The sequence below is a fragment of the Oncorhynchus tshawytscha genome, linkage group LG20 (assembly GCF_018296145.1).
Source record: "Oncorhynchus tshawytscha isolate Ot180627B linkage group LG20, Otsh_v2.0, whole genome shotgun sequence".
In the NCBI taxonomy this organism is placed as follows: domain Eukaryota; kingdom Metazoa; phylum Chordata; class Actinopteri; order Salmoniformes; family Salmonidae; genus Oncorhynchus; species Oncorhynchus tshawytscha.
The window spans coordinates 14,952,834-14,972,376 of record NC_056448.1 but is presented as its reverse complement, the minus strand read 5'-3'; the positions used below and the strand labels follow the sequence as shown (position 1 = coordinate 14,972,376).

General features: G+C 42.6%; 1 protein-coding gene across 1 annotated transcript; it reads right to left on the bottom strand.

Annotated features, from left to right (window-relative positions):
- Window positions 1-10,354: 10,354 nt before the first annotated feature.
- LOC112219844 (C-C motif chemokine 19) lies at window positions 10,355-11,589 on the bottom strand. Its single transcript, XM_024381345.2, has 4 exons — window positions 11,432-11,589; window positions 11,061-11,181; window positions 10,808-10,932; window positions 10,355-10,660 (listed from the first exon to the last, which is right to left on the bottom strand). Exons 1-4 carry the CDS (start codon window positions 11,490-11,492, stop codon window positions 10,644-10,646), a joined length of 324 nt encoding a protein of 107 aa, XP_024237113.1. The 5' UTR covers window positions 11,493-11,589; the 3' UTR covers window positions 10,355-10,643.
- Between the last annotated feature and the right edge of the window lie 7,954 nt (window positions 11,590-19,543).

The window sequence follows — 19,543 nt, the reverse complement described above, 5'->3', positions numbered from 1 at the left end:
GATCATCAACACGGGGGCCCCTCAGGGGTGCGTACTCAGTCTCCTCCTGTACACCCTGTTCACTCATGACTACACGGCCAGGCACGACTCCAACACCATCATTAAGTTTGCCGATGACACAACAGTGGTAGGCCTGATCACCGACAACGACGAGACAGCCTATAGGGAGGAGGTCAGAGACCTGTCCTTATGGTGCAAGGACAATAATCTCAACGTGATCAAGACAAAGGAGATGATTGTGGACTACAGGAAAAGGAGGACAGAGAACGCCCCCATTCTCATCGACAGGGCTGTAATGGAGCAGGTTGAGAGCTTCAAGTTCCTTGACGTCCACATCACCAACAAACTAACATGGTCCAAGCACACCAAGACAGTCGTGAAGAGGGCACAGCAAAACCTATTCCCCCTCAGGAGACTGAAAATATTTGGCATGGGTTCTCAACTCCTCAAGAGGTTCTATAGCTGCACCATCAAGAGCAATCTTACGGGTTGCATCACTGCCTGGTATGGCAACTGCTCGGTTTCCGACCGCAAGGCACTACAGAGGGTAGTACGTATGGCCCAGTACATCACTGGGGCCAAGCTTCCTGCCATCCAGGACCTCTATACCAGGCGGTGTTAGAGATAGGCCCTAAAAATGTTCAAAGACTCCAGCCACCCTAGTATTAGACTGTTCTCTCTGTTACCGCATGGCAAACGGTACCGGAGCGCCAAGTCTAGGTCCAAGAGGCTTCTACACAGCGTCTACCCCCAAACCATAAGACTCCTGAACATCTACCCAAATGACTGCCCAGACTATTTGCACTGCCCCCCCCCCTCTTTTATGCTGCTGCTACTCTCTGTTATTATCTATTTATGGTCACTTCAAAAACTTTACCTACATGTACATATTACCTCAATTACCGGGACTAACCGGTACCCCCGCACATGACTCTGTACCGGTACCCCCTGTACATTACATAGCCTCGCTATTGTTATTTGATATTTTATTTTTTTCCCTATTTTTTGTTTTATTTTTCACATATATATATTTTTTATGTTCATTTAAAAAACATTAAAACTGTATTGTTGGTTAGGGGCTTGTAAGTAAGCATTTCACTGTAAGGTCTACATCTGTTGTATTCGGCTCATGTGACTAATAACATTTGATTGGATTTTAATAAGATTCTTTGACAAGTCTTTGATTTGCTTTGGTTTCACTGGTTTACACCAAAAGATCATATGCAAACTATCTTCAGTTTTTCCTGAAAAACATTTAGCTCTTTCCTCAGACTCTTGCTAATCTGATGATATAAAGCTCATCAGCTGCTCAACGGCTTTTAAAGGCTCAATTATTTCCAGCAAAGTTGGTCGTTTCTGCCTCAGCGTTTTATTCCTGGGCCCCCCAAGTAAGGTCAGGTAACGCTGTAAAATTCCAATATGCTATCTCACTGGACTAAACAATAACTCAGACAGCAGACTGTGCACACGCTTCAGAATAAGATAGGTGGACAAAAACACACTGCAAAAACACAAAACACACTCAGCAAAAACACTGTCCCTCTTTTTCTCTCTCCATTATACATTTTCCAACACTATCGATTCTGCTCACTCCAGGAAGTGAGTGGTAGCCGGTGAAGAGGCTTTCACCCTGTAGTCCTGAAAACATCCTTCCTCTGTGTTGCCAGTAGCTGCAGTAACATAACAGAGCAGTGATAGACAGCCTCTGGGAATCAGGCAGGATTTCATGATCCAATCCGCCAAGAGTGGTGATCCTGAACAGGCTTCATTATCATTATGGTCCCCTGAAGACCTCCAGGGCTATGATCAGCCATGCACATTCCTCTTACATGGCTTCTTAGGAGCACTTAAGGGGTTTACTGGAGAATAAGGGACTCCCTGAGTATCCACTCACGGACTTGGACATTTAGTATGCAACAATAAGACATGGAGCTTTCTGCAATCCACAGCCGTGCAACCCTTGACTGTGGTGTGATGCACTTTAAGCTTATTATAGAAGGGATAGAATTTCTGTATATTTACAATAGAGACTTTAATCTCATCTGCTCAAAAGCAGATAATGGTTAGAATGCCAGTTGGTGAAGAGAGGTGCATTTAGAAGGTAAGCAAAGGAGCCCTCCACAAAGATCCACATCTGGAAAAGAGGCCTATTTTGGTGATTTAGTTTGGTTCTTCCTTTGCTTTCCTCCTGCCTTGCACAGACAAATGTAGAAAATGCCTGCCCTTTGCTCTCATCAATAATGATGGTTAGTTGTGGAGATTATTTACTCAGCATCCTCATCCTGTTTCACTTTATCAATGCTGAAGTTATCCACTCCCCTCCCATTGTCCAATGATGTTAACAACTGCAGATAAATATGTAAGATGGAATAAGATACAGAATTGGTTTGAAGGCTTGCTTCCATGTCCTCTAACACATTTTCAAACAGTCCATTTTATATTTTCCAACGTGGCTGTACATTTGGGTGAGGTTTTTTTCTGGCCTGAGTAGCCTCATTTCACTGCCATAAATAAAATTAAACCATCTAGTGTTCAGCGAAATAACAACACAATGTCAAATACAGGTAGCCTAGTCAAATAATTAACATCCAATCACATTAACCGTTACTATCTAGCGGGAATTCCCATAACGGTCTGTATGTGTAAAACCCCAAACAGCAAGCAATGCAGATGTAGAAGCATGGTGGCTAGGAAAAACTCCCTAGAAAGGCCAGAACCTAGGAAGTAACCTAGAGAGGAACCAGGCTCTGGGATTTGGCCAGTCCTCTTCTGGCTGTGACAGGTGGAGATTATAACAGAACATGGCCAAGATGTTCAAATGTTCATAGATGACCAGCAGGGTCAGATAATAATGAGAGTGCGCTGACCCTGGTGCTAGAGGGGGTACGCAGCTGGAGGTTGAATGTTTGAAGGGGTACGGGACTATAAAAAGTTTGGGAACCACTGCTCTAACACATCCCATACAGAACTATACTGAAGGGTTTTGAGAACACCTTGGGAAGTCCACAGCCGGACCAGGATGTGATGGACCAGTGAAAAAAATCGACTCCAGGTTAGCTTATACCTCTAGTCATGACAGGCAAGTCCTGAAAGGATGAGAAGGTCTATAGTTGCCCACAACAACCGTGGCACCTAGCACTGTTTCATACTTTAAACAGCCATTAGGTCAGAGTTCAGAACTCTCTTATGATATTCTTCCAATACAGCTAGAGAGGAAGAGGCGAAGCGAGAAGGCTGACTCTGCCCCCCAAAATCTGTCTGTGTGAGAATAAAGAGTGAAGGAGACCAAGTGGAGATGTTTTGTATGGAGGTCAATGAGAGTGTCAAATTTGGTCAACATAAAATTGAATTGGTAATTTGCTAAAAGTGAAATAGACGTTTTGTAATGTTTTGGTTGTTATGAATGTACTGATATAAGCGGATGCACGTGGCTTCCTGGCAACTTTGAGAAAAAATATTTTATATCCTTGTTGTGCCTGTTGTTCACGTGCATCTTCCCTCTCATTGGCTAGAATATTCCCACCTGTTCCCCCCTCCTCCAGCCTGCCTTCGGCCTTTGAGGAAATGTACTCCCATTGTTAGACCAGACAGTCCAGTATCTTGTCAGTATAATAGATAATCCTTGATACATTATATCTCGAGTATAAATACAAAAATAGGCTCAATATTTGTATAAGAAAATAGTATACGGTAGCTTCTCCAACAAAGTCTGCTCTTGCAACACACTGATAAAAAGCATACCATAGTTTCTCCCAGGCAGACCCAGTGATTCCCCTGCACGCTTTGGGTAGATGGTGCATTAGTGAACAGAGGTTGGAGGTTAGAGGAGTGTAAGGAGTAGCCCACTGGCTCCATCCATTAGCCTGTGTTCCTTCAGCCAAATCAGTACCACTGCCCCATCCCAAACACAGAGATACACACACACACACACACCCTCCCATCCTCTTTCAGTGCACTGTCAGAGCTCTGCTCCGGGGAACTGAAAGAAAGAAAAGAGATATCACAGCCCCTCGTCTCTCGCTCTCTCTCATCCTCAAAGTGGCAAGGGGTTGAGAAGGGCGGGAGCAGCTCTGTGAAGTGCCCACATGAGTGTACTGCTGAGGGGAACCCAGAGAGCGAGAGGTAGACAGAAAGAGGCAGAGAGAGCGATAGAGAGACAGAGACAGACAGAGAGAGAGATTGAGGAGAGAGGCAGAGGCAGAGTAAGAGGCTGCTGAATGGGTGTGTGATTGCAGAGTGTAACAGTTACCAGTGGGATTGAACACTGGGAGGACCAGAAACAGGGTGCAGTGCATGAGACTGACTCAAAGTGACTATGAAAGGGAATAAATGGAAGGGAAAGAAAATAGAGCAGCAAGAGACAGATGGGAACTTTATTTTCGTACACAAGCCCTTTCCTGTTCCACTGCTGCAAAATTGATGAAGGCTAAACCAAAATGTGCTTTGATGTAAAAACGTTGTTTATATTTTATAATGAATGAAAAGCATTCCCCAGATATCCTCAATGTTGGTGAAGAGAACTACAGTAACATCCTCACCCTTGCTGAGAAAGCAATTGACCGTGTTGAGAAAGCTGAATTTAGTCTCATATCATAGAGTGTAGGACTGTAATGGGTGCGTTCAGGGCTGCAGGCAATGATGGATTCTGGGACATCTGGGATGTGTGTGTGTGTGTGTGTGTGTGTGTGTGTGTGTGTGTGTGTTGTGTGTGTGTGTGTGTGTGTGTGTGTGTGTGTGTGTGTGTGTGTGTGTGTGTGTGTGTGTGTGTGTGTGTGTGTGTGTGTGTGTGTGTGTGTGTGTGTGTGTGTGTGTGTGTGTGTGTGTGTGTATGTGTGTGTGTGTGTGTGTGTGCTGTGTTGTGTTGTCCAAGTTCCTAATCTTAGCAGTAGCCCCAGTGGAGAGAGAAATCAGATGATTACCCGCTGGCTGGGAAAATATCATATCCAAAAGAAATCAGGATCTGTCTGGTGTGTGTGATCCTATGTATGTGTGCCACTGTTTCTGTAATATAACATTGGCATTAGACAGCTTTTGATATCAATCAAATCCAGCCCGAAAATGATTTATGTGAATTGCTCTAAGGTCATACTCAAAATATCCCCAGTGTAACAGTATAACTTTAGACCGTCCCCTCGCCCATACCCAGGCGCGAACCAGGGACCCTCTGCACACATCAACAACAGTCACCCACGAAGCATCGTTACCCATCGCTCCACGGCCCTTGCAGAGCAAGGGGAACTACTACTTCAAGGTCTCAGAGCAAGTGACGTCACCGATTGAAATGCTATTTAGCACGCACCGCTAACTAAGCTAGCCGTTTCACATCCGTTACACTCACCCCCCTTTTGAACTCCTCCTTTTTCCATAGCAACCAGTGATCTGGGTCAACAGCATCAATGTAACAGTATAACTTTAGACCGTCCCCTCGCCCATACCCGGGCGCGAACCAGGGACCCTCTGCCCACATCAACAACAGTCACCCTCGAAGCATCGTTACCCATCACTCCACAAAAGCCGCGGCCCTTAAAGAGCAAGGGGAACCACTACTTCAAGGCCTCAGAGCAAGTGACGTCACCGATTGAAACGCTATTTAGCGCGAACACTGCTAACTAGCTAGCCGTTTCACATCCATTACACTAGCACTAAATATTGTTTTTATGCAGCAAAATGACTTTGTAATTCTATTCCATTACCCTGTAGCCATCCACACTGCAGGTACACATTTTCTGCGGAGCAAAAGGGGAAATGAATCTAATTTACAAAGCATGCTCTACCTCACCTCATCTTCATAAATCACCAGAAGATGACGCACGTTGACCATCACCTCTTCATGACTGTTGATTCTGCTCAAATCAGCCAAATTGGCCCTGTATCAGAAAATGGAGACAATCAGCCGCTGTAATGAACTGCCCTCATCTAATGTCTGTATAAATGACTTTCAGTGGCACATCCCATTTGAGGTATTTTTCATACAGCATGGGTTAGAAATACTAGAAACACATTATATATGGATAGAGGATTGAAACTTGATAGGAATATGAATACAGCCCAGGCTCTGTCACATCCCTGACAGAACATACTGGTTGTTTCAACTTCAACTGTCAATCTGAGGGAGTTAGTATGTTCCCACATTAGTCTGACAGGTCTGGGTGTGAAGCTGGGATGTAGAGGAGTAACCTGAGGAAACTTCACCTACATGGGCTTCCATGAATATAGAGATGTCACATTCTCATGAGCCATTAGATGGTGAGTTACAGGGAGACATGAAGCTGATGTCCCAATGCTCAATTCTTTCAGTTGACATACTGTTATCATCGGAGAGAGATATGCTAGGCCACAACTTGGGCCAGATTCTTTTATATTTTTTTATATATATATATATATATATATATATTTTTTTTTTTTTTACCCCTACCAAATTCGTGGTATCCAATTGTTAGTAGTTACTATCTTGTGTACAACTCCCGTACGGGCTCGAGAGAGACGAAGGTCGAAAGTCATGCGTCCTCCGAAACACAACCCAACCAAGCCGCACTGCTTCTTCACACAGTGCGCATCCAATGTCGGAGGACACACCGTGCACCTGACAACATGGTTAGCGTGCACTGCGCCCGGCCTGCCACAGGAGTCGCTAGTACGCAATGAGACAAGGATATCCCTACCGGTCAAACCCTCCCTAACCCGGACGACGCTAGGTCAATTGTGCGTCGCCCCACGGACCTCCTGATCGCGGCCGGCTGCGACAGAGCCTGGGCGCGAACCCAGAGTCTTTGGTGGCCCTAGACCACTGCGCCACCCAGGAGGTCCCCAGATTATTTTTTAGAGGAAATTAAACATAGAACTTGCATAGAACAGAATTATAAAATATAAAGGTTATGAGAATAAGGAATAACCCATTCAGGTAAAAGTGTAAATCTGTCTTAAAGTGTGTTCATTCTTTATTTGTAAAGTGTCAAGAGAGTTGTTCATGGCAAAGAAGACATTTCTTGAACCAGCTTGTTCTTAAGTAACCTCATCAAAGTATTAACACCTTAAGCATGTACTGTAACTCAGAGACTTGTTTCTCTGTACCTATCCCTTGATGTTGTTAGAACCTGCTCTAGGCCTAGCATACCTCTCTCTGATGCCAGCTAGAAGGATAATATCGACGTATATGCTGATTCGGTGAGTGAGTTTATAAGGAAGTGCATAGGAGATGTTGTACCCACTGTGACTATTTAAACCTACCCTAACCAGAAACCATGGATAGATGGTGGCATTCACGCAAAACTGAAAGCGCGAACCACCGCATTTAACCATGGTAAAGTGACTGGGATTATGGCCGAATACAAACATTGTAGTTATTCCCTCCGCAAGGCAATCAAACAAGCGAAATGTCAGTATAGAGACAAAGTCGAGTCGCAATTCAACGTAGCAGGCACGAGATGTGGCAGGGTCTACAGACAATCACGGACTACATAAAGAAAACCAGCCACTTCACGGACACCGACGTCTTGCTTCTAGAAAAACTAAACACCTTCTTTGCCCGCTTTGAGGATAATACAGTGCCACCAACGCGGCCCACTACCAAGGACTGTGGGCTCTCCGACTCCGTGTTAACCCTCGCAAGGCTGCCGGCCCAGACGGCAACCCTAGCCTCGTCCTCAGAGCATGTGAAGACCAGCTGTCTGGTGTGTTTACGAACATATAAAATCTCTCCCTATCCCAGTCTACTGTCCCCACATGCTTCAAGATGGCCACCATTGTTCCTGTACCCAAGAAGGCCAAGGTAACTGAACTAAATGACGATCGCCCCGTAGCACTCACTTCTATCATCATGAAGTGCTTTGAGATGCTAGTCAAGGATCACATCACCTCCACCTTACCTGTCACCCTAGACCCACTTCAATTTGCTTACCGCCCCAATAGGTCCACAGACGACGCAATCGCTATAACACTGCACACTGCCCTATCCTATCTGGACAAGAGGAACACCTATGTAAGAATGCTGTTCATTGACTATAGCTCAGCATTCCAGACTCACATTAAGCATCTATAATCCAAAATTAAATCTAGAATCGGCTTCCTATTTCGCAACAAAGCATCCTTCACTCATGCTGCCAAACATACCCTCATAAAACTGACTATCCTGCCGATCCTCGACTTCGGCGATGTAATTTACAAAATAGCCTCCAACACTCTACTCAGCAAATTGGATGCAGTCTATCACAGTGCCATCCGTTTTGTCACCAAAGCCCCATATACTCCCATCACTGCGACCAGTATGCTCTTGTTGGCTGGCCCTCGCTTCATATTCGTCGCCAAACCCACTGGCTCCAGGTCATCTGTAAGTCTTTGCTAGGTAAAGCACAGCCTTATCTCAGCTCACTGGTCACCATAGCACCACCCACCCGTAGCATGCGCTCCAGCAGGTATATCTCACTAGTCACTCCCAAAGCCAATTCCTTCTTTTTCCGCCTTTCCTTCCAGTTCTCTGCTGCCAATGACAGGAACAAATTGCAAAAATCACTGAAGCTGGAGACTCATATGTCCCTCACTAACTTTAAGCACCAGCTGTCAGAGCATCTCACAGATCACTGCACCTGTACATAGCCCATCTGTAAATAGCCCATCCAACTACCTCATCCCCATGCTGTTTTTTTGTTGTTGCTCCTTTGCACCCCAGTATCTCTACTTGCACATTCATCTTCTGCACATCTATCACTCCAGTGTTTAATTGCTAAATGTTATTATTTCGCCACTATGGCTTATGTATTGCCTTACCTCCCTTATCTTACCTCATTTGCACACACTGTATATAGACTTTTTTTCTATTGTGTTATTGACTGTATGTTTGTTCATTCCATGTGTAACTCTGTGTTGTTGTCTGTGTTGTACTGCTTTGCTTTATCTTGGCCAGGTCGCAGTTAGAACTTGTTCTCAACTGGCCTACCTGGTTAAATATTTTTAAATAAAAAAATAAAAAAATATTAATACAAAAATTCAACACCGTAGTACCCTCCAAGCTCATCATTAAGCTAGAGGCCCTGGGTCTCAACCCCTCCCTGTGCAATTGAGTCCTGGACTTCCTGACGGGCCGCCCCCAGGTGGTGAAGGTAGGAAACAACATCTCCATTTCGTTGATCATCAACACTGGAGCCCCACAAGGGTGCGTGCTCAGCCCCCTACTGTACTCCCTGTTCACCCATGACTGTGTGGCCAACTCAATCATCAAGTTTGCAGACAACACAACAGCAGTAGGCTTGATTACCAACAACGATGAGACAGCCTACAGGGAGGAGATGAGGCCACTCGGAGTGTGGTGTCAGCAAAACAACCTCTCACTCAACGTCAACAAAACAAAGGAAATGATCATGGACTTCAGGAAAAAACAGAGGGAGCACCCCTCTCTATCCACATTGACGGGACAACAGTGGAGAAGGTGTAAAGTTTTAAGTTCCTCGGCGTACACATCACGGACAAACTGAAATGGTCCACACAGACAGTGTGGTGAAGAAGGCGCAACAGCGCCTCTTCAACCTCAGGAGGCTGAAGAAACTTGTTTTGTCACCTAAAACACTCACAAACTTTTACAGATGCACAATTGAGAGCATCCTGTCGGGCTGCATCACCGCCTGGTATGGCAACTGCACCGCCCACAACCGCAAGGCTTTCCAGAGGGTGGTGCAGTCTGCACAACTCATCACCGGGGGAAAACTACCTGCCCTCCAGGACACCTACAGCAACCAATGTCACAGCTTCCTGTGACATTGGTTGCTGTAGGTGTCCTGTATAATCAAGGACAACAACCACTGCCTGTTCACGCCGCTATCATCCAGAAGGCGAGGTCAGTACAGGCGCGTCAAAGCTGGGACCGAGAGACTGAAAAACAGCTTCTATCTCAAGGCCATCAGACTTATACAGCCATCACAAACACAGAGAGGCTGCTGCAGACTTGAAATCATTGGCCATTTTAATAAATGTATCTCTAGTCACTTTCATAATGCCACTTCAATAATGTTTACATATCTGCATTACTCATCTCATATGTACATACTGTATTTTATACCATCTATTGCATCTTGCCTATGCCACTCTGTCATTGCTCATCCATATATTTACATGTATATATTACTTATTCCATTCCTTAACTTTTGTGTGTTGTGGAATTGTTAGAGTACATGTTATATATTGCTGCACTGTCAGAACTGGAAGAACAAGCATTTCTCTACACTCGCAATAACATCTGCTAACCATGTGTATGTGACAAATAACATTTGATTTGATTTGATAACTTGGAAATTTAACCTATTCCCAATAATATAAGACCAAGGATTTGACTGAATGAAATTATGAAATCACTGATACCAAGATGAAAAATGCAATGTTTCTATTAAAAATAAACACTTATTTATTTACATTAAATGAGTTATACAATATAAAATCAAGCTTATAGTAACTGTGAGTAACATTTTGACAATGACGTTCTGCAATACACAACAAGTGACAAGAGGGTTGGTCAAAAATAATTCAACGGTATCACAGTGGCGTCCACCTTAAAATGAGAACTAACTCTCAGTCCCATTCACAAAATATTTGAAATGTTGACTCTTCTCAAAGGACGTATACTGGAGCTCCGAGGTTTAAGGATCACCCACAGCCTTTCAGTGTCTTCTCTTGCCTGATGGGAAATCAACAGGTCAATACAGAGGCCGGTTGGGAAACCTCACTCTTAAAGGAAGAATATAGATGAGCCCCATGACTGACTATTTGTACCCTTAATAGAATTGTTTATTCAATTGCATCATAGTTTTACATATAAGCTCACCATTCTTCCCTTTTCTGTCCTTTCCCTTATGCGATTTCCTCTTCAGTTGCTTGATGAGTTTGGCCACCCAGTTCTTCTTGGTGGCAGGAGGAGCACACAGTCTAAGGTTCTTCTTCGTGACAAACCTGTTGTCAGAAGTAAATGGCAGATCAGACACATTGCATCAATGCAGTCACACACAGGCAGAAAACATTCACTTGTGGTTAGGGTGAATGGGTTCAATTCAGTCTGTAGAAGGTATAAGTTTGCTTACACAGTGGCAGCTATCCGACATCCTCCACTGACTGTCTGGATACTGTATGACTTCACCACTCTGTGGGGAAGCTTGGTATCGGTCGTTGTCAAGCAGCAGTCCAAAGCCTGATCTGTGCTTGCTGAAGGGACACACACACAAACACACAGCAGGTTAGATTATACCCTCTGTGTATCCCTTCTGCGTGCGTATACCGTTCTACTCAAATTAAATGAAGAGCGTGTTTACAGTTCCACAGATGATGATAACAACTAGTGATCAAGGCACAGCATCATGTTACTAAGACGTTGTTAGCGTAGTTACTATGACGGCAACTTGCAGCAAAAGTAGTAATAACAGCAACTCTGCAGTAGAAAATAAGAGGATCTCACCTGCTACATGGCTCCAGAGGACAGATGCCAACAGAAGAAGTGCAGCCACCCGTAATGACATCCTGTCTCAGTTGTGCTCTGTCTTAATGCGTTAGACAAGGATCTGCAGATCAATGGACTACTGTGGTTCAGGCACAGCTTTATATATATATCCTCACCGTAGAACTCCTTTCACTTTCACTGTCCTCAAGTCACGCACCCATTTCCCGTAAACCATGCTTCAGCTCAGTACGCCCCTTGACCTCTCACCTTTTTAAAGAAAACTAAATAGAGGCTCTGCCAGTGCTTTCTTCTGAGATTAAGAATACTTTCATTGCAGTTACGCCTCCAGGCAGTAATGTCTGTAAATCATTTTCACCGTTGATGGGGAGATAAGTAACCTATGAGAACTGATAATAGAGGATGGCCACAATCCTGTGTGTGGGTGTGTGTCAATGTGTGTGGCTTGTGTCAACGTGTATTGGTTTGTGGTTGTTTGTGTGTATGTAAGAGGGGGGCTGTTACTGTAAGTCAGTACTCTTTCTTTTATGTTTGTGTTTTACTGTGTGACAGAGGGGACACACACGTCTGAGGCAGGCTACATCTATGATGTGTCCGTCTGCCCTTACCTGTCTGTCTCCCAGATATGAATTGTGTGGAACCTTCTCAAATGCACCGTAGCATTAAATGTACATTCCAGCGGTTGTCTTACTAACCCTGTGTCAGGTCTAGGCTGAAACGCTTATGAAGACTAGTGAGGCATGAAAAGAGACAGAGGCTTAGTGTTTACTTTGATCCTGCGTTGAGCTAAATGTGTATCCCTTCCAGCTCGTTTTGCTATTATATGCCACCCAGTCTCTACGATGAATCAAGCCAGAGAGAGGCAGCCTTCTCCTTCAAAACCCAGCGATTAGATCAACTCTTTTTACACTGTGTTTTATCAAAAGGGTACACAATATGGCTTCTCAATACTAAGTACTTATCGTTAAATCTCTTACGTTGTTTAGAATATCTCTGCACACAATGGGCCAGTAGCTCGTAACAAAATAAGCTGCAGAACATAGGACTGGCACTGCAGTTTTCCCATTTTGTTATCTGACACATAACTAAACCCATCAGAGTCCTAATAAACTTACTCGTTCAAACTTGTATCTCGTAAAAAAATTCCAGATCGGTTATTAGGAATGATTATCTAAACACTGTGAAGTCTCTTCAAAGTGTCATGTCACATAAACACCACATTGTGTCAATTCTTACCAGTTTCACATAACTCTATTCAACGCCTGCCAGATCTATGCTGGGATCTTTGTTGGGTAAGTCTATTCCGGGAAAGAGAGCCCTTGATAATGTACTGGCATGAAAGATACAGGATATGCAGGTAAGTAAGGCATGGCACAATAGATGGCAGTCCTCCAGTGCCAGCAAGGGGAATGTCAGTCAGTGTTTTGTTCTGCTGTGACAGAGACATGTAATTACCAACGGCTGGAGCTACAGAGACCTGATGATGATGCCAAATGGAGGATGAAGTTGCCAATGACTGTTCTCATGTTTCATAGGCCATGAATGTTTAGTACCTTAACAATCCCTCGCAGCAGTTAAATCCTAATAGACTGGGGTGGTCATCCGTAGGTGAGTAATTTGCCCCATGCTCGCCTCATGTCAACCGTAAAGTTGGAGCTGGCCTGCCGATGCCACTGTCACTACAGAGTTATGTAGTTGTTCAGTCAACAAACAATTAGCCAGTACTAAGAGGGTTGTATGTGTAAATGGTATGTCTTGTTTTTGGCCAGAAGCCAAGCAGAAATTCATTGTAACAGTTCCAAGAATACTTGGTTTTTGGGAAGTCATTCCACAGGGATCCCTGACAGATAACATAAGACCAATAATGACCCGCTATGTACACCTCTTTTCACAAGAAAGCAATGTCGTATGAAAACAATCCTAGCTTCTAAAATAAGCAGTACGAGACTGTTTAACAATGTATATTGCACACTTATTTCACACAGCTATTCCTTTATACTCTGACAGTGTTAGTTATGTAATCTTTAGAAATGAACCAGTTCAAGGAAAGGCTGTGGTAGTGGCACTGCATATTTGTACATGATTATAATGTTAATCTTCTACTGGGTGGTAAAGGAGAGCCAGGGAGTTGTGGAAAGCCCCAAGTTCACTCTGCAAAAATCAGAGATAAGGCTGCTTGACCCTATGGCAAGTGTCACCCTGACTAGGGGTCAATGGCTACAATTCCCAGAAATTCGTCAGGCAGTCAGCAGGGGATTCCCACCCTCTCACAGAGCCATGGAAACTGCTGATGTAACCTTGAATCGACAGAATGTATCAACTCCTACCTCACAGCCTGAACCAAGCTATGGAAATGGGCTGTACATGGACTCCTCTCTTCAGGTGGGAGTGCCAAAAATGTGGAAAAAACATTTTTCAGCTTCCCTTTGTTCTGTTTTTTTAAAAATTGGACATTGTTTCATATCTCAATTAGCAACACATTTCAAGCCTAACTTCCTTGAGCAGAGCTGTTCTGTTGTCATGACTGTGACTTACCAGTTTGCGACTAGCAATGACTAGTGTGACTGACAGACCAACTTCGGTCCTGCTTTAAATGAAGTGCAGCTCATAAAGGCTTCATAAAGCCTTCATAAACACTACATAAACGTGTTACAAATCATCTTTAACCATATGTCATGCTTTGTAAAGGGTTCATAAATGTGACATAACCACCCATGTCAAATGTGACATAAACCTGTGCTTTAAAGGCCTTATAAATCATATTAAATTGAGGCTTCAAAAAGCATTTATTACCCTGTCATGCATCTTGGTAGAACATTGCAACGCTAGGATAGTGGGTTTGAGTCCCAGGACCACCCATACTTAAAAATATATTGATGCATGACTGTAAGTCCCTTTTGATTAAAGCTTCTAAATTGTATATATTATATCATATTACTCAAACATTTCTAGGATGGCCCAACCTCTTTCCCTTTTGGGTGCACAGACAATGTTGGACCTGACCTCAACCACTCCAAAAATGCACACTCTAAAGTGCAGTCATGCACAGCAAAAAACATTGGTAAGGCCTTGTAAAATCTGTTTCTATTTTTCACCTTTTTTCAGACTTTTTTAGTAGAAAAACATTGGATTTTAACCCTTATTTTGCCAAGTAAGTTGACTGAGAACACATTCTCATTTACAGCAATGACCTGGAGAATAGTTACAGGGGAGAGGAATGAGCCAATTGGAAGCCGGGGATGATTAGATGGCCGTGATGGTACAGCCAGATTGGGAGGCAAGCTAGCAGTGGGATGCAGGGTGGTATGCTGCTTGCTAACAATGCCTAGACCGCATAATTGGATGACTTCTGAAGTCTGGGAAAAATCTAAGGAAACTTACATTTGAGGGTACTATCCCTTGAATTCAGTGAACATGCGCTGTACTGTTGTTTGGTTAGTGCTTTTCTGTAGCTCAGTAAGTCACGTGATGGTTATGTATTCCATATTCAGTGATTTGCTTTGTGGCCAATGGAATGGGTGGAGTAAAAGGCCAGCAACATTCCGTATTATTCAGAGCCCCATGACATTACACCATATATACATTCTACACACCTGACTGAGTATTCCCTACAATATTCCCGGACAGATGCTTCTCTCTGGTTTTGTGATGTAGTTTAATATGTTCCGCCACAGTGTGACGGTTGTCTTTATGCTGTCACGGCCTTATTGTATATCACGTGGCGTATGAACGAATGGGTTTTTGAGCAAACAACGCAAATATCACAACATAGGTTGTTACATGGTTTTTTAACTGGCTTGGCTTCTCCAGTGATTTTACCCATGTACAGCTACCAGCTATAAGCCAATATGTATTTGATACACAGTGATTTTACCCATGCACAGCTACCGGCTATAAGCCAATATGTATTCCATACACAGTGATTTGAATTGGGGGCATTAATGTGATCTTGGAAAATGTTTTTTAAACCCACATTCAATGCAAATGTCCCTTAAATATGAACACATGAATTATTGTTCATGTTTAGACAATTATTTTCATATATCATGAATACAGGTTATTGACAGTTTTCTACTATTTGTTTAGGACTTTTATTTAGAACATTTCTGAAATTCTGTGACTCAGAAGTACTTTTTTTAGTGTTGCTGAGTTCAAAAATTAAATGCCCACTTGTGGTGCCACAGGACAGCGAAAAACAAGTAACTTAACCTTTATTTATTGTAATTTAAATTCGTTTGAGTTAGATTACATACTGTACTTACCTCAATCGTTATTTCTAATCATTTCGGTGACTTCAGAGCAATTGCTAGCTAGCCAAAATTAAGCTAGCTAGCAGGCTCAGCTAAATAAAATTCCCCTTAGAAAAGGCTACGTCTCATAGTCACGTCATGAAATTTGTAAAGGAAAGAGGAATATAATAATATGAATCTAATGGAGTTTCTCATCTCCCCATTTAGAGTTTCTGGCACACCACAGAAATGCCCTTATCCAGATGGTGTGACAAAAGGCATTTCCTAACAGACCTGCTAGCTTTCTTTGTTGTTACTTTTAAGGTTGGAACCAACATGCAGTACCTCCAGCAGGCAGAGACCAATAACCATTTGTCCGTCAGCTCAGGGTAAAGCTACTCTATTCACAGCTCATTGCTGGACTTTTTGAAACTTAATGTATTTATTTGTATTGTTTAAGAAAAAATACAAATTAAAGGAAATGTATGGTTTAAACATGTCTTTGTTTATGTGTTTTAGCTTTTATCTATGATTTGTGTAAATACATGTGTGTACATCATTAAACCTTTTTGTATGTGTTATGACCAAAGGTGTCTGACTTTATAGTCAGAACAGCATCATAAGATACAAGGCATTAATGTATGTGTTATAAATGGCCATAGGGGTATATCTTTAAATTAAGTACTGTGACGTGAATGACCGAAGGTCTCTCAATTCAAACTAAGTAGTACAGGACACTACACAGTCAATAAATAGGTTATTAACGTTCTGCTGATTTATGAAGGTTCTCTCGTGATCCACAGGTTACTGTAGGGTGTGAGAGGTATTTAAATGCATTTGTGTGTGTGTGTGTGTCAGAACCAAGATGACTTGGTGTACAACCTGAGATGACTGCACCAGGTATTCCTCTTCTGTTCCCATGCTTGAGACCAGGGCTTGATTACAGCCTGTTACAATGGTGACAACATTCTGTAGGTGATCTTTCAGTGGGGAAGTGGATGAATGTGTCAAAGACCTGATTGGGCACAGCACCCCACGATAGGGCTAGTTTTTGTGTGTGTGTTGTGAACTGTGGAACATGTAACTTGGTTCCAGAAGAAAGACATTTTCTATTTATTTAGGTTGGGGGCTTTCATCAAGGTAGGTGTTTCTTGGTGTAATGTCATCCTCAGGTTATTGCACAAGAAATACAGTCGGGCAAAAAAGTATTTAGTTAGCCACCAATTGTGCAAGTTCTCCCACTTAAAAAGATGAGAGAGGCCTGTAATTTTCATCATAGGTACACTTCAACTATGACAGACAAAATGAGAAAAGAAAATACAGAAAATCACATTGTAGGATTTTTAATGAATTTATTTGCAAATTATGGTGGAAAATAAGAATTTGGTCACCTACAAACAAGCAAGATTTCTGTCTCTCACAGACCTGTAACAACTTCTTTAAGAGGCTCCTCTGTCCTCCACCTGTATTACCTGTATTAATGGCACCTGTTTGAACTTGTTATCAGCATAAAAGACACCTGTCCACAACCTCAGTCACAGTCCAAACTCCACTATGGCCAAGACCAAAGAGCTGTCAAAGGACACCAGAAACAAAATTGTAGACCTGCACCAGGCTGGGAAGACTGAATCTGCAATAGGTAAGCAGCTTGGTTTGAAGAAATCAACTGTGGGAGCAATTATTAGGAAATGGAAGACATACAAGACCACTGATAATCTCCCTCGATCTGGGGCTCCACGCAAGATCTCACCCCGTGGGGTCAAAATGATCACAATAATGGTGAGCAAAAATCACAGAACCACACAGGGGGACCTAGTGAATGACCTGCAGAGAGCTGGGACCAAAGTAACAAAGCCTACCATCAGCAAGGGGATTGAAGATGAAACGTGGCTGGGTCTTTCAGCATGACAATGATCCCAAACACACCGCCCGGGCAACGAAGGACTGGCTTCGTAAGAACTATTTCAAGGTCCTGGAGTGGCCTAGCCAGTCTCCAGATCTCAACCCCATAGAAAATCTTTGGAGGGAGTTTGTCCGTGTTGCCCAGCAACAGCCCCAAAACATCACTGCTCTAGAGGAGATCTGCATGGAGGAATGGGCCAAAATACCAGCAACAGTGTGTGAAAACCTTGTGAAGACTTACAGAAAACGTTGGACCTCTGTCATTGCCAACAAAGGGTATATAACAAAGTATTGAGATAAACTTTTGTTATTGACCAAATACTTATTTTCCACCATCATTTGCAAATCAATTCATTAAAAATCCTACAATGTGATTTTCTGGATTTTTTTTCTAATTTTGTCATAGTTGAAGTGTACCTATGATGAAAATTACAGGCCTCTCTCATCTTTTTAAGTGGGAGAACTTGCACAATTGGTGGCTGACTAAATACTTTTTTGCCCCACTGTATAAGCCTGGGATATCAATCATTCAGAGTTGGCCTTAGTGGGAGTGACCAGAGAATTCTACAGGAGTGGCCTTACAGAGTAAAGTAAGTCATCAAAATGATGTCTAAACCCTGGCCATTTCCACTATTTATTTGATTTGAAACCTAACTAATGAAGGCCAAGTGTAATGCATTGGTACACCAGACCTTCCACACATTTGGCCGATAGTGTCTGGGAATGAGATTAGGTGTAATGTGACCTTACTTTAGAGTGTATGCAATCCTTCATCAAAACATGTCACATTTGTGAACCCTTTATAAAGCATGACATACGGTTATGGATGCTTTGTAACACATATAGTGCTTATGAAGGATTTATGAACACAGTATAAGCTAAACAATTTAAAGCGGGACAAACACTTTCATAAATGTACAAACTATTTAATTTGAGTTTCACAATAAGATCAATTTAGTTCATTGGTTATATTAAACAAAAGTATTTGTAACGAAAAGAATCTATGGCAACTGAACCTATCAACTCACCAACACTTATAACAAGGCATGACTCAGATTGGCATAAATATAGTACCCACTACCTTCCGCCAAGAGAAGTAGACATCAATCATTCACTTAGACAGCTTGAGCAAGGGAGCTCTATTGCATTGGGGCAAATTCAACCTGAGCTCAAATTACATCCCTTCAGTTTCATGCATTGTAGACTAGAGCTGAGAAATGTAACATGTCCTTGTCCAGTGACCTACAGAACACTGTACCTACCACAGAGAAATAAATAAAAACAGTCAATGCTTATGTCCTCAATTTCTACTTTTTTTCTCTTTTTTTTCTCATCCAACAAGTCACATCACACAAGGCATTCATTAAAGCCATCCTGTCCAAGGGAAAAGGTGCTTTATTGGCTCACAAGACTACTGACCTGTATATTTGGGATTAGAAAACATTATTATAAATCATACTGTTATTCGAGATGAATTAAGACAGTTATTGCTGATGCTGTAAAATATTGTAATATAATCGTCAGTGTTGGCAGTAAGAAACCACCATTTTTAAATATAAAAACGATAAAAACAGAAGAATTGATCATTTCCTTCAGCAGACACTTGAGATGACAGACATAATGCACTTTGCTGGGATGGATTAATTTCATTGCTTTTTGCACACTATCCACCCATTTCTTGTTGACCTGTCATACATAACTGAGCATGAGCCAGAGAGCATTGTGGGTCCCATAGGCCCCTTTCCCATCCACTCTGTAAACAGCCTCATTAACTGGCCACCCGATAGGCAATACAATGGAGAGTAATGCTGTGAAGGCTTGGATCTGTCCCATACATGACCAAGGAGAATAAAGTGGAGTATTACAGATGTTCTTCAATGGTTTTAGAGTTTGTCGTTTTGAGGATGGATGTGAAAAGTTCAACCATTCAGTTCCATTGTGGTCCGTCTGCATTGACAGAGCAAGAGGAGAGAGCACCTTT

Coding starts and splice junctions, on each gene's coding strand:
- LOC112219844 (XM_024381345.2), bottom strand. CDS start 11,492: ATGTCATTACGGGTGGCTGCACTTCTTCTGTTGGCATCTGTCCTCTGG. Junction 11,182..11,431: donor CCTCTGGAGCCATGTAGCAG/GTGAGATCCTCT, acceptor GTGTCCCTTCAG/CAAGCACAGATCAGGCTTTG. Junction 10,933..11,060: donor TGTCGGATAGCTGCCACTGT/GTAAGCAAACTT, acceptor TTCTGACAACAG/GTTTGTCACGAAGAAGAACC.